General features: G+C 42.8%; 1 protein-coding gene across 1 annotated transcript; it reads left to right on the top strand.

Moving 5' to 3' along the window:
• The first annotated feature begins 20 nt into the window (after positions 1–20).
• On the top strand, positions 21–14,603 carry LOC115111739 (putative aminopeptidase W07G4.4). Its single transcript, XM_029638101.2, has 16 exons — positions 21–108; positions 3,372–3,413; positions 3,633–3,723; positions 3,809–3,957; positions 4,083–4,191; positions 4,416–4,543; positions 10,495–10,594; positions 10,920–10,995; positions 12,532–12,617; positions 12,763–12,867; positions 12,967–13,042; positions 13,263–13,381; positions 13,482–13,565; positions 13,714–13,771; positions 13,898–14,079; positions 14,168–14,603. The coding sequence occupies exons 1-16, from the start codon at positions 89–91 to the stop codon at positions 14,330–14,332; spliced, it is 1,590 nt and encodes a 529-aa protein (XP_029493961.1). The 5' UTR covers positions 21–88; the 3' UTR covers positions 14,333–14,603.
• Positions 14,604–16,176: the final 1,573 nt, after the last annotated feature.

The following is a 16,176-nucleotide window of genomic DNA, read 5'->3' as shown; positions in this document are numbered from 1 at the left end:
CGTTGATAAATCACGTGATGGACCGAGGAAGCTTCTTTGTGTCAGCTGACGGCTTAGCTTGCTGTCTTTTTTCCCTCAAGACGTCGGAATGCCAGCAATGTGTACCCAGTAAGCCCATTTATTCATACATTTAACCGTTCCGTGCAAATTTTCCGTCAGAATATGTACTTTATGAAATGCATGTGTGCAGGATCTGTTGTTATTGCGTATTAATGAATGAATGAGCAATGGCATTTATTGAGACGTGGTTTTCCTAAACATGATTGAGTGCACACAGTGCCTTCAGAAAGTATTCACACCCCTTGACTTTTTCCTAATTTTGTTGTGTTACAGCCTGAATTTTAAATTGATTAAATTTAGATTTTGTGTCACAGGCCCACGCACAAAATAGAATATAACGTGGAATGGTTTTAGATTTTTTGTTGTTATGGCAAGCCTAAATAAGTGCAGGAGTAAACATTTACTTGTTGAATGGACTAACTTTGTGTGCAATAATGGTGTTTAACATGATTTTTGAATGACTACCCCATCTCTATACCCCACACATACAATTATCTGTAAGGGTCCTCAGTCAAGCGGTGCTTTTCAAGCACAGATTCAACCACAAAGACCAGGGAGGTTTTCCAATGCCTTGTAAAGAAGGGCAACATTGGTAGATGTGTATAAATAAATAAAGCAGACCTTGAATATTGACATTGACATTGAGCATGGTGAAATTATTCATTACACTTTTGATGGTGTGTCAATACACCCAGTCACTACAAAGATACAGGTGCCCTTCCTAACTCTGTTGCCAGAGAGGAAGGAAACCACTCAGGGATTTCACCATGAGACCAATGGTGACTTTAAAACAGTTCTAGTTTAATGGCTGTGATAGGAGAGAACTGAGGATGGATAAACATTGAAATTACTCCACAATACTAAGGTAAATGACAGCTTGAAAAGAAGCCTGTACAGAATACAAATATTCCAAAACATGCATCCTTTTTGCAATGTGGCAAAGAAATTAACTTTATGTCCTGAATACAAAGTATTATGATTGGTGCAACAACGCATCACTGAGTACCACTCTTCATATTTTCAAGCATGGTGATGGTTGCATCATGTTATTGGTATGCTTGTCATCAGCAAGGACTAGGGAGTTTTTTGGAAGATAAAAATAAACAGAATAGAGCTAAGCACAGGCAAAATCCTAGAGGAAAACCTTGTTCAGACTGCTTACTGACAATGGGAGACAAATTCACCTTCCAGTAGGACAATAACCTAAAATGCAAGGTCAAATATACACTGGAGTTGTTTACCAAGATGACATTGAATGTCCCTGACTGGCCTAGTTAGTTTTGACTTAAATCGTCTTTAAAATCTATGGCCAGATTTGAAAATGTCTGTCTAGCGATGATCAACAACCAATTTGACAGAGCTTGGAAGAATGATTGCATGATCCAGGTGTGCAAAGCTCTTAGACTCACAGCTGCTAACGGTGATTCTAACATGTATTGACTCAGAGGTGTGAATACTTATGTAAATTAGAGTTTGTATTTAATTTTCAATAAATTGCTAATATTTTCAATAAATTGCTAATATTTTTTGAAAGCATGTTTTCATTTTGTCATTATGGGGTATTGTGTGAAGATTGGTAAGAGAAAAAATCTATTTAATCCTATTTGAAATCAGGCTCTAAAACATAATGTGGAATAAGTAAAGGGGTATGAATGCTTTCTGACGGCACTGTATTTAAATCCCCATGATCTGTATGCATGGAGTGGACTGTCCATTGTCTTTGCAGACAGCTACTTAGCCAGATAGTGGCAATTTTTCCTCCAAATACCAGCAAGCTAGCTTTCTATTAAAGCCCTATTGTCCTATCTAATCTTCCAATTTGTACTTTCTGTTGCTAGGTCATGTGCCTACTTCTTGTTACTTCCCTCAAAACAGTATCTCAAATTGAAATGTTCCCCATATGACGTCATTACATATTATTCTCGTTCCAAATGAATGAATCTACACACATGACAGGAAAGGAAGGGTGAGAGAAAGGGAACAATGTCCTTTTTAGAATACTGCATTTCATTCAAAGCATGGTTTGTGCAATGGAAAGCTGAGTACTAAGTCAGGCTCATATAGTCTGCAACTCTCATTGTCCTTTGTATCTCTCTAGAACCCAAGGGGGTATACCCAGTTTACAGCCGGTCCCCCCTTTGGGTTCTCAGCTGATGGTAAGGATCACAGCTGGCTCCATGTGAACTACAATCCCCATGCTCTGTTTAATCCTGGCGCTCTGTCTAAACACAAATACGCTTAACTTGCGATACGTTTTTGGGAAACCTTCCGAACTTAACTTTCATATAAGCGAGAAAGAATCTTTAGAATACAAAAGATACACTTACTGTGTGCATTTTAGCAAAGTTGCTCCCTGATGTTTTTACACACAGCCTCTGCTATGACACATCCTCTCATCTTGCGCTCGCATTTCCATTGGACCATTCCATTCCACATTTCCAGTGTTTCTCTAAGTACAGCTAGGTGCAATTTTCCTTAACTGCGTACAGTAAGTGGATCTTTTGTATTTGAAAAAGTATTTCTTCCTTATGAGAGTTAAGTTCCAAACATTTCCAAAACTGTAACGGGTGTCAGGCATATTTGCGTTTAGACAGAGCATTTGGGAAGCGTTGGGGAATTTGCCTCAAGCGGCAAACAGCTTTGTGAATAGACGGTATACTGTTTAACCTGGTCATCTATTGAATTGGCTAGGTCCTCTGTAGCTCAGTTGGTAGAGCATGGCACTTGCATTGCCAGGATAATGGGTTTAATTGCCAGAACCACTCATGCTTGAAGTGTATACACGCATGGCTATAAGTCTCTTTGGATAAAAGCGTCTGCTAAATGGCATATATTAAATCCCAGGGTGCATCTCAATGGTCTAAAGGTATGTCCTTTCCTCATCTCCTTTCTTTCTGCATTTGTACTGATGTTAATAGACTGGACAGGTGAACGCAAAAGAGCTGCTTTAGACTAATGAGATGTCAGTGTGCACAAGTCCTGCAGATTATCTGGAGACCAAAGGTTTCTCCGAAGCCAGACTTTGACCTAATGTCACTGATATCACTAACCCTGCAGCAGAGAATACCAGACAGGAATTTAAAGCAATTTAAAGCACCATTTTCTGAGTTGGTAACCAGTGCTGTCTGTTTGTGCTATAATTGTAGCCAACTCCTTGGTCACCCATTGTCATGCCAAACAGTGGTTGGCTTAACAATGACAGTAATGGGGTTAGTTGGCAAGAGCACAAACAAGTCTGGGACCAGGCTACTGAGTTGGACCTTCAAGACCAGTACTATTGAGCTGTATTGAATGTGCGTTTCTCTCTATAGCGTCCAGCCCATCGAGTGGACCACTGACTGTAAGAACCAGAAGTGAGTATTGAAGAACTGCTGATCAGGTCACATGTCGTGTGGGGGTGGGGTAAAACCAGAAATTCTCTCTCCTGGGGACAGTCAAATGCTATTTTAAGCTTAGGTTTTGGGTTAGTGGTTAAGGTTGGGATTAGGGAAAATAGGATTTGGAAATAAATTTTATTTTGCCACAAAGTTGGAAGAACAAAATGTGTGTGCTCTGTGTGTGTTTTCTCCTAGTTATGATGGCATAGTCTTGGTAACCCAGAGTTATGACACGCTGCCCAAGGAGCTGGAATGTCTGAAAGCACCTCTGCAGGACTACAGCTCTGTGAGTCACGTGCACACACCCACACCAACAACATAGATAGATGAATATACTCCTCCTACTTTCTCCTCTCTCATTTCTCCTTAAGGTGGACTGTGGTCTGGGAGATAAGGTGGTGGTGTTGATGGTTCCGGGGTTGCCTGGTAAACGCTTGGTTTTTGCGTCCACCGGGCCCGTTAACCGGGACTACGATGACGTCCGACGCTTCAGCGATGCAGCCGTTAATGGCATCAAGAGGTACAAGTCAACACCAAATACACACACACACACACAAAATGTACCAAGAGGTTACTATATATCTGTGTTCCTGTCCTGTGTGTATCTCTCCCATTCATTACCATGTACTGTGGGTATTTCTTCAGGGCCATGAAAGCAGGCATGCAGCGCCCCCTGCTGGTCTGTCCTCGTCACAGCAGCTATGACAGGAGCACCATGGTTGCTGCCCTAGGGGCCCTGCACGCCCTCTACATGGTGAGAACACTGAAATAAGCAATCGATACCTGAACACTGATTCCTCCCGTTGTTTTATTGTGCAATGTTTCGAGCTGAAGGCACCCCCCCCCCCCCCCCAAAAAAAAAAAAAAACAGACCCTTTGCACACAGGTGGAGCTCGATTGTCTTTTGCTCCAAATGTGGTGCTGACATTCATTCTTTATCCACAATCTCTCTCTTTCCCCTCTCTCACTCTCTTCTAGCCTCTGGAGGTGAGGGAGGTGTCTGTGAAGCCCAGCCAGTATAAAGTGTGTGTTCTAGGGTTGTGGGTGGACCAGGAGGCCCAGGGGAAGGAGTTGGTGGACCTGGTCTCCGCTCTGGAGAGTGGACGGTGAGTTGCGCACACCCATATTTTCATCTGTAACAAAGGAGAGATCTCTCTTATGGGGAGACATTTTTATATGTTAAATGTGATCATGCGGAACAGATTTTCCTCAAGGGCCCATTAGGTCTGTTGGGATAGATTTTCCTCCATCTTGGAATAAAACATTTCTGCCATATCCTACAATGTCGCACTTCCTCATCTGCGGTGAAAGGTGACTGCACTAGAGCGGTGTCAGACCATGAGACATCGGTTGTTTTGCTTTATGACGGCCACAGGCCTCAAGATTCATCTGAAGGTCGCCCGGTATAGTTTTTTTTTTATGTATGGAAGTATATATGGAGACTGTTTAGTGCCAAAAATAAAGGGTTACATACATGGGGGGACTATTTGTTGTTCCATGTAGTGAATGTGTTATTACATGGGCTAATAGCAGTAGGGCCATATATATATATATATATATTTTTTTTTTTCATACTTTTGGTCTTCACGATGGCCTATCAACTTAAGGGTAATGAAGGAAAAAAGAAACCACACACTGCTCTTGATAGTATCACTGATATTTAATAAGCTTACGTATCGGCCTCACGGCCTTTGTCACAGCTTTTGTGAATTTAAAAAAAAATGTGCACCCTTATGTAGACCTAGCCCCACCCACATCCGTTCTATACATCGAAAGGGGTTGGAGGCAAAGGAAAAAATAATAATAATAAGTGCTACCAAATATATCAATATGCATTTCATAAATATCAAATCAAATTTTATTTGTCACATAAACATGGTTAGCAGATGTTAATGCAAGTATAGCGAAATGCTTGTGCTTCTAGTCTGACAATGCAGTAATAACCAACGAGTAATTAACCCTAACAATTCCACAACTACCACCTTATACACACAAGTGTAAAGGGATAAAGAATATGTACATAAAGATATATGAATGCGTGATGGTACAGAACGGCATAGGCAAGATGCAGTAGATGGTATCGAGTACAGTATATACATATGAGATGAGTAATGTAGGGTATGTAAACATTATATTAAGTGGCTAGTGATACATTTTTTACATCAATTTCCATTATTAAAGTGGCTGGAGTTGAGTCAGTATGTTGGCAGCAGCCACTCAATGTTAGTGGTGGCTGTAAAACAGTCTGATGGCCTTGAGATAGAAGCTGTTTTTCAGTCTCTCGGTCCCTGCTTTGATGCACCTGTACTGACCTTGCCTTCTGGATGATAGCTGGGTGAACAGGCAGTGGCTCGGGTGGTTGTTGTCCTTGATGATCTTTATGGCCTTCCTGTGACATCGGGTGGTGTAGGTGTCCTGGAGGGCAGGTAGTTTGCCCCCGGTGATCCTTTGTGCAGACCTCACTACCCTCTGGAAAGCCTTACGGTTGTGGGCGGAGCAGTTGCCGTACCAGGCGGTGATACAGCCCGACGGGATGCTCTCGATTGTGCATCTGTAGAAGTTTGTGAGTGCTTTTGGTGACAAGCCAAATTTCTTCAGCCTCGTGAGGTTGAAGAGGCGCTGCTGCGCCTTCTTCACAACGCTGTCTGTGTGGGTGGACCAATTCAGTTTGTCCGTGATGTGTACGCCGAGGAACTTAACTTACTAGGGGGGTGCTCCCTCTGCTGTTTCCTGAAGTCCACAATCATCTCCTTTGTTTTGTTGAGTGTGCGGTTATTTTCCTGACACCACACTCCGAGGGCCCTCACCTCCTCCCTGTAGGCCGTCTCGTCATTGTTGGTAATCAAGCCTACCACTGTAGTGTCGTCCGCAAACTTGATGATTGAGTTGGAGGCGTACATGGCCACGCAGTCGTGGGTGAACAAGAAGTACAGGAGAGGGCACAGAACGCACCCTTGTGGGGCCCCAGTGTTGAGGGTCAGCAGGGTGGAGATGTTGTTACCTACCCTCACCACCTGGGGGCGGCCCGTCAGGAAGTCCAGTACCCAGTTGCACAGGGCGGGGTCGAGACCCAGGGTCTCGAGCTTGATGACGAGTTTGGAGGGTACTATGTGTTAAATGCTGAGCTGTAGTCGATGAACAGCATTCGGGTTAGGGCAGTGTGCAGCAATTGGGTTAGAGCAGTGTGGTTGCGTCGTCTGTGGACCTATTGGGGCGGTAAGCAAATTGGAATGGGTCTAGGGTGTCAGGTAGGGTGGAGGTGATATGGTCCTTGACTAGTCTCAAAAAGCACTTCTAGATGACGGAAGTGAGTGCTACGGGGTGGTAGTCGTTTAGCTCAGTTACCTATTAAACACGTCTGTAAAACCACAATGAGGACATAGCAAGTTTTCATTAATCATTGGGTACATAGTACAAAAAACATCAGAGTAATCTTAAATAGGCACATAATTCATGTTCAAATTCACAACATAACATACATAGGCATTTCATCATTAAAAGTCCTTTAGGAAATGCTGTCTGGAGGGTGAAAATCCCCCAAATTCTCTTTTACTCCGAGTATTATTAATATCACCTCCCCTGTCTGATATCTTAACTTTCTCTATGCCACAAAATCTAAAGGTAGAAATGTCATGCTTTAGATCATTAAAATGTACTGCGACTGGATAATCCCTGTCGTTTCTCCTGATTGAACTTTTATGTTCACTAATTCTCTGTTTGAGAGTGCGGGAGGTTTTACCGACATAGCAGAGCCCACATGGACATTTAATAATGTAAATAACATGGATGATGGAACACGTAATAATGTCATTTATTTGGAACCGTTTTCCTGTGTGTGGGTGGCAGAAATATTCACACTTCATCATATTGTTGCACTGTGCGCATCCTCTGCATTTATAGCTACCATTTGGTAGAGGGCGTAAAAGGGCCCGGCTGATTTTCTTTTGTGGCTGGCAGTTGGCATGAACCAATTTATCGTGTAAATTGCGACCTCCTATACACAATAAGTGGTGGATTTTTAAAATCAACCGGCAAAGCTGGGTCCGATGATGAAATATGCCAGTGTTTAGCAGGTCTTTTTTGTAACAGTTCATCTCGTGTTTTTCCCCATGCCAAATTAAGAGCTTCATCCACACATTGTGGCGAATACCCTCTTCTTAGAAACCTATTGCGTATCTCCGCTGCTTTTTCTAGATAATCCTCTGTGGAGTCAGTGGCATATAAGGCGCAGTCTGAAAATTGGCTTCTTGGAAGTCCTCTTTTTAATGGCTCAGGATGGAAGCTGTCCCTCTGTAATAGGGTATTTCTGTCTGTTTCTTTTCTATACAGAGTTGTAAACAGGGTTCCATTTGAGTTTTCAATCCACATATCGAGATAATGAACACGTTGAGTGTCACATTCAATCGTGAATTTGAGATTGGGGTCAATGTCATTGAGTAGTGCCATAAAATCTGACAGCTCTTTTTCAGTTCCTTCTCATATGCAAAAAAATGTCGTCAATATAACGATGCCAATTCAGGACTTTATTTAAAAATGGATTTTCGTTTTCATTATTAACCAACAAAACGTTCATCAAAAAGACCCACATGAAGGTTAGCATGGCTCAGAGCGAATGTGGAGCCCATCAATGTTCCATTCGTTTGGAGGTAGTATTCATCTTCAAACCTAAAATAGTTGTACGTCAAAACATATTCAGCCAGCTCTAGAATGAAGTTTGTTGGTGGATATTCATTAGTATCTCTGTCTCCCAAATAGTGTGCTAGTGCTGCCAGCACTAGCACACATGATTTGGAAAGGCACGCACCTGATTTGGAAAGGCACGCACCTGTCTATATAAGGTCCCACAATTGACAGTGCATGTCAGAGTGAAAACCAAGCCATGAGGTCAAAGAAATTGTCTGTAGAGCTCTGAGACAGGATTTTGGTGAGGCACAGATCTGGGGAAGGATACCTAGACTCTTCCTAGAACTGACCACCTGGCCTAACTGAGCAATTGGGAGAGAAGGGCCTTGGTATGGGAGGTGACCAAGAACCCGATGGTCACTGTTTCCAGTTCAGTAGGCATACCTACGAGATCAGGTACACGTGTGGTTCAATTAAATAGAGTAGGCTATAGCCTATGCATGGACGAAGAAGCACAGGGTAGTTGTCTTTCCAAGGAAAATGTACTTCTAAAAGGCCTATAATTAAGTTACATTGCCTAGAAATAGGCTTAAATATTGAACACCAATATTTCTCCTTCTGAAAATCTTCCCACTCCTAAAAGGTAGGCTATAAAAATAGCTCAAGAGAAAGTGCAAGTCTCTCCAACTCTGCTTTCTTCAAACTACATCAAGCATATTGACTGAAATAGGCCAGTAATACAATGTAAGGGTCTTGTGAGAATCTCTGATAATTTATGTTATTGTTGCGCATTTGATGTTGCCTATAGGGCGCAAAATTGCTGGGACCGTGAGCTGTTTCACATACGCCTAAAATTCAGACTGATTGGGATTCCCATAGGGCGGCGCACAATTGGCCAAGCATATTTCGGGTTTTGCCGGGGTAGGCCGTAAATATGAATTTGTTCTTAACTGACTTGCCCAGTTAAATAAAGGTTACATAAAATAAATAAAAACATTGCGGGACTGCGGTTGGGTTTGGGAACATGGGAGTCAGACTGAAAGCCAGTGAGTGTGGGCGGGAGCGGATGAAGAAAACGGTCTCCTGCAGACCTCTACTGTGCACCATGTTTACATATCTGGCATTACTCATCTCATGTGTTTTATATACTATTCTACGGTACCTCATTCACGTAATAATGCGTACATATCTTGCATTAATGATCTCATATGTATATTCTGTTTTTCTATACTATTATACTGTATCTTAGTCCTTGCCGCTCTGAGATCGCTCGTCCATGTGTATATAGTCTTAATTCATTCCTACTTAGATGTGTGTATTGGGTATATGTTGTGTAATTTGTTAGATATTACTGCACTGTCGGAGCTACTAGCATTTCGCTACACCCGCAATAAGATCTGCTAATCACGCGTATGTGACCAATAACAGTTGATTTGACAATGAAGCCTGTATCATTAGAGCTGTTTATTACTGTGTCAGTGTTTAAAAGTAAGGAATTGACTAGGGTAATAAAACACCCGTCTCAACGTCAACAGTGAAGAGGCAACTCCAGGATGCTGGCCTTCAGAGACAGAGTTGCAAAGAAAAAGCCATATCTCAGACTGGCCAATCAAAATAAAAGATGAAGATAAGGCACAAGAACACAGACACTGGACAGAGGAACTCTGCCTAGAAGGTCAGCATCCCGGAGTCGCCTCTTCACTGTTGACGTTGAGACTGGTGTTTTGCGGGTACTATTTAATGAAGCTGCCATTTGAGGACTTTTGAGGTGTCTGTTTCTCAAACGAGACACTCTAATGTACTTCTCCTTTTGCTCAGTTGTGCACCGGGGCCTCCCGCTCCTCGTTCTATTCTGGTTCGAGCCAGTTTGCGCTGTTCTGTGAAGGGAGTAGTACACAGCGTTGTACGAGATCTTCAGTTTCTTGGCAATTTTTCACATTGAATATTCTTCATTTCTCAGAACAAGAATGGACTGATGAGTTTCAGAAGAAAATACTTTGTTTCTGGCCATTTTTAGCCTTTAATCGAACCCACAAATGCTGATGCTCCAGATACTCAACTAGTCTAATGAAGGCCAATCCTTTAATCAGCACAACAGTTTTCAGCTGTGCTAATATAATTGCAAAACGGTTTTCTAATGATCAATTAGCCTTTTAAAATTATAAACTTGGATTAACTAACACAACGTGCCATTGGAACACAGGAGTGATGGATGCTGATAATGGGTTTCTGTACGCCTATGTAGATATACCATAACAAATCTGCCATTTCCAGCTCCAATAGTCATTTACAACATTAACAATGTCTATACTGTATTTCTGATCAATTTGTTATTTTAATGGACAAAAATGTGATTTTCTTTCAAAAACAAGGACATTTATAAGTGACCCCAAACTTTTGAATGGTAGTGTATATATGATCTTTCTCTCTCCAGGCTTGCTTGCCGTGACATAGGAGGGTCTGATCCTGAGAGGATGGCTGCTCCTCGTGTAGCTGAGTACGTCCAGGCCCTCTTTAAGGAGAGCCCAGTGCAGGTGAGAGAGAGAAAGGCTTTAATCATACATCCAAAAAAAGAAAAGGGGATGGTATCTCCCAAAAAGACATCAGAAGTATTTTATTCATAGGGCTTTTTTATTGGTTAAAAAAAACTGTTGCTGTCATTGTCAAAGCTCTTAGTTGTGGTCTTTTTGGGAGATGCCATCACCTTTTCTTTATTGGAATATGACTTTACGTAGATGAGCACCCCATGCCATAGAAGCCTTTAGTAGCACCAGCATATGTCATTTCTACTTCTCTCAAGTATTGGATCTCACTAATGTGTTAGTGTTAATGTGATAATGCTGAGCCGGCTTGTTTCAGGTGGATGTGGTGAGTGATCTGAAGGTGCTGGAGAAGGAGTATCCCTGCCTCGCTGCTGTGAACCGCTGTGCCAATGGTAAGTGTGTGTGTACAGTGCATTCGGAAAGTATTTAGACCCCTTGACTTTTTCCACATTTTGTTTCGTTACAGCCTTATTTTAAAATCGATTAGATTGTTTATTCCCCTCAAGCTACACGCAATACTCCATAATGACAAAGTAAAAACAGGTTTTTAGAAAGAAAAAACACTGAAATATCTCATTTACATAAGTATTTAGACCCTTTACTCAGTACTTTATTGAAGCATCTTTGGCAGCGATTACAGCCTCAAGTCTTCTTGGATATGACGCTACAAGCTTGGCACACCTGTATTTGGGGAGTTTCTCCCATTCGTCTCTGCAGATCCTTTCAAGCTCTGTCAGGTTGATGGCGAGCGTCATTGCACAGCTATTTTCAGGTCTCTCCAGAGATGTTCAATCGGGTTCAAGTACAGGCTCTGGCTGGGCTACTAAAATATATTCAAAGACTTGTCATGAAGCCAACCCTGCGTTGTCTTGGCTTTGTGCTTATGGTCGTTGCCCTGTTGGAAAGTGAACCTTCGCCCCAGTCTGAGGTCCTGAGTGCTCTGGAGTAGGTTTTCATCAAGGATCTCTTTGTACTTTGCTCTGTTCATCTTTCCCTCAATGCTGACTAGTCTCCCAGTCCCTGCTGCTGAAAAACATCCCCACAGCATGTCGCTGCCACCACCATGCTTCACCGCAGGGATGATGCCAGGTTTCCTCCAGACGTGACACTTAGCATTCAGGCCCAATAGTTCAGTCTTGGTTTCATCAGACCAGAGAATCTTGTTTCTCATGGTCTGAGAGTCTTTAGGTGCCTTTTAGCAAACTCCAAGCGGGCTGCCATGTGCTTTTTACTGAAGAGTTCTGTCTGGCCACTCTACCATGAAGGCCTGATTGGTGGAATGCTGCAGAGATGGTTGTCCTTCTGGAAGGTTCTCCCATCTCCACAGAGGAACTCTGTCAGAGCTCCATCGGGTTCTTGGTCACCTCCCTGACCAAGACCCTTCTCCCCGGATTGCTCAGTTTGGCTGTACTCCAGCTCTAGAAAGAGTCTTAGTGTTTCCAAACTTCTTCCATTAAAAATGATGGCGGCCACTGTGTTCTTGGGGACCTTCCATGCTGCAGAAATGTTTTTGTACCCTTCCCCAGATTTGTGCCTCAACACAGTCCTGTCTCTGAGCTCTACGGACAATTCCTTTGACCTCATGGCTTGGTTTTTGCTCAGACATGCACTGTCAACTGTGGGACCTTTCTATAGACATGTGTGTGCCTTTCCAAATCATGTTCAATGAATTGAATTGACCACAGGTGGACCAAGTTGAAGAAACATCTCAAGGATGATCAATGGCAACAGGATGCACCTGAGCTCAATTTCATGTCTCATAGCGAAGGGTCTGAATACATATATAAATAAGGTATTTCTGTTTTTTAATAATCCTTTTTAGAATAAGGCTGTAACGTAACAATGTGGAAAAGTCTAGGGGCCTAAATACTTTTCGAATGCACTGTGTGTGTGTGTCTTTTTCATCCATGTGGGTTTGTCTTCTGTAGCTGTGCCTCGTCACCAGGCCAGAGTAATCAAGCTGCAGTACTGTGGAGAAGGACCCATTCAACACACACTGATGCTGGTCGGCAAGGTGAGCAGGAGAGAGAGGAAGGAGGGGGGGGGAGGGGTAATTATGAATTGATAATGGCGTGGGGTGTTCCTATCATGTCATGACCATGTTTTTCTGTGTGTAACATGCATGCATTTATGTGTGTGTGTGTCTCTCTCTCTCTCAGGGCATCACCTATGACACCGGTGGAGCTGACATGAAGGCTGGTGGCATCATGGCTGGCATGCACAGAGATAAGTGTGGTGCTGCTGCTGTGGCTGGGTTCTTCCAGGTAAATAACTAATACTTTGTTACCCCTCTGATAACTAGTGGACTCATAGTTCCTGACATAGTCTGTTACTCCTGCTAACGTGTAGCTGTGTCCTGTCAGGTCCTGGCCAAACTCAAGCCCAAGCATCTGAAGGTGGTGGGTGGCATGGCGATGGTGAGGAACAGCGTGGGCTCAGGTCAGTGTGATGTCGTGGGGTGGGGGTTTCACCCATAGAAATAGAATCTAGAATATAAAAATCTAATATAGATTATATTTCAATGGTTTCACCTACTGAGTAGTTGGCCTCTTCCCGCTCTCTTGTAAATATGTGTGTGTGATATGTTCTCTCTCTCTGACAGAATGAGGGTTTAAGGACTGTGTGTTGTCTCTCTCTCTCTCTCTCTCTGTTCTGTCAGACTGCTACGTAGCTGATGAGTTGGTGGTGTCCCGTGCGGGTCGCAGGGTTCGCGTAGGGAACACCGATGCTGAGGGACGCATGGTGATGGTCGACCTGCTTTGTGAGATGAAGGAGAAGGTAAAGGATACACAACTCTATTCCACGTCCTCCCCCACTCTCCCTGTTCCTCCTGTCAAACCTATTCTCTGTCACCTTAATCTTATGTCTTCCTCTACAGGCGGTGCATGAGGTATCTCCTCAGCTGTTTACCATTGCCACTCTGACAGGACATGCCATCAGAGCCATGGGACCCAACTACTCTGTGAGTACTGGATCTTACACACACACACAGTATCTGTACTGTACCATACACAAACTCTTTATATAATAGCACACTGGCCATGGTGAGAATGGCCATGGTGAGATTGCTAATAATGTAAAGTTATTGATTTAAACTCTTTCGGTTATAGATCATCATGGACAACGGAGCTGCCCATCGCTCTGGCAATGCCCGTCAGTGGCAGAAAGGTGAGGCGCTCGACACACACTATTCAAACAAATCAGCAAACCAGGGTTTACAGGTCGGAACATGGGTTTTCTGGAATGAACACGGTGTATGTAACCTGTTAGTCCTTTCTCTTTCACTCTCTGTAGCAGGGGAGGTTCTGGGTGATCTGTTTGAGGTGTCCAGTATCAGGCGTGAGGACTATGACTTCCATAAGGGGAAGTCAGAGTATGAGGAGATTCTGCAAAGCAACAACCTACCATCCTCTGCTACCCCCCGCGGACATCAGACCCCCGCTGCCTTCCTCATCATGGCCTCTGGGCTGGACAAGGTACACACACAGACTCCACAGCCCTGTTCATAACCCTGAATCTAACCTAATCGCTTTTTTTTGTGTTTGTCTTGTTTCCTTCCATCAGCACGGTGTGGACTCTGGCACTCCTCTGCCTTACTCTCACATCGACATCGCTGGCTCTAGCGGCCCCTTCCCTGGTGTTCCCACCGGCGCTCCAATCCTCGCCATGGCTACCAACTACATCCTACCCAGTGCCTATCAACCCAACGACGCCCTGCCCAGAGCCTAGCAACTTGATGATAGAATTAATGTGTCGAATGGACCCTATTTTCCGTCTCATGAGAAATGTCACATAGAACAGTCCTGATAGTGCTAGTTCAATTGATGTTTCACAAAGTATTCATGAACACAGAGATCCATCAATGCGATCAAGATCTGTTATTCTATAGATTATATTTCTAAGCTACTGCACTCATTCAACCTCAAATGTCTTCTTCTTTTTTTACCCCTATTTCTAACATGGGTCACTGTATTGAATACACTCTCAATTACCAAACATGCTTTGTTGTTCATGCAGCCATTTTGTGAGTTGCAGGTCACGTGGTTATGTGCCAGACAATATCAAGCATAATACATTGTTTTTGTTTATTTCAATCAATGTTAGCTGTTGCTAGTTCCAGGTATTGCGGAATGGTTACATAGGTAGGCCTACTAGGTCAGCAATCATATGGTTGTACATCTATTTGTATTAATTAAGGATCCCCTTTAGCTGCTGGGCAGCAGCTACTCTTCCTGGGGTCCAACAACATTAAGTCAGTTTTATACAATTAAAATATCACATTTGATAACACTTCACAACACATTGTGTGCCCTCAGGTCACCACTCTACTACCACACAGGAGTTCAACTTTCACTGGGAACATGTCTTCTTTTTTTTTCCTCCCCGGTTTTATCGTTGGATAAAGCAGCTGGGTAGGCTGTTTGGAGTGTTTATCTGACAAAAAAAGATATCATTATGTGTGCCCCCCACTTCTAAAACCAAAGTTGCGCTCATGCTACCACATATCCAAAAGAAAAATGAAGTCCCCCTAAATAAGGAAGTCATAGTCTGCAGTGTTGGTTTCTCTTTTCTCTCATGATTGTCTTAACTCACCACGTACACCGCACCTCTGACTCAGAGAGGTTGGGTTAAATGCGGAAGACACGTTTCAGTTGAATACATTTTTGGACAATTGACTAGGTAGCCATCCCCCTTTCCCTTTCACCTCACACAAGTCAACAGTTAACATCCATTTGAAAGATCTTTCCAGCACTCCCGGCCTTGATAATCATGATCCCATATATCGAGTGGAAATGTCAAACTGCTTCAAGCTGGACCCTGTGATAATTTGATAGTGTTGAAATTCTCTAGCAATAGCTCAAGTCAAGACTGATCGAAAGCGAGGCACAAGTGGAGAAGATGGCTGCATATGATTGAAAGAACCTGAATTTATCAGAATATTTTCTTCTGATCTTTTTCAGCTTTAGGCCTTTGTATTTTAGTTAGTTGAATGTAATAGGCCAACAGCTGCATTGGCCTATAGGCTACATCTGAGTTCCGTGCTCTCATTTCTCGAGCTGCCAATAGAGTACCAAATTATGAGTCATAATACCCATAAAACCTAGCGGTCAAAACAGGGAAATTGTTCCAATTGTTTTCCACCATTCATTTTTCCCATAGGGGATTTTAGAAACCCTAATAATAAGGGCAGTGTTTCATGTAGGCTAACACTGGCATGACGTTTTGATAACTGTGTAAATCTCTCTGACAAGGTGACTTAACAATATAGTTGCCTGTATTTACCCCCAACAAATGAAATGCTAATTAGCTGCTAATGTGGCTATCATAAAGAACTACAAATGCCATGATGGTATGGAGGAGACTCAAATCGAGGCAAAAGTAAGAATCTCTGGATTAACTATGTTAGCTAAATGTAGAAATGAATAAATTGGCTACATTTCTTTAAATGTACCTGTTAGCAAAGGTGCCCGCTAGAGATGATGTGCAGGGATTTGTTGTCTTGTGTAATGTCTACTTTGATGCTAATTAGTGTGTTTTGAATCAGAGTAAATAGAGCCAAATGTATTGATAAG

This window comes from Oncorhynchus nerka, linkage group LG27, assembly GCF_034236695.1.
Source record: "Oncorhynchus nerka isolate Pitt River linkage group LG27, Oner_Uvic_2.0, whole genome shotgun sequence".
Taxonomy (NCBI): domain Eukaryota; kingdom Metazoa; phylum Chordata; class Actinopteri; order Salmoniformes; family Salmonidae; genus Oncorhynchus; species Oncorhynchus nerka.
Note: the sequence above shows the minus strand (reverse complement) of the source record. Positions and strands in the feature narration are given on the sequence as shown.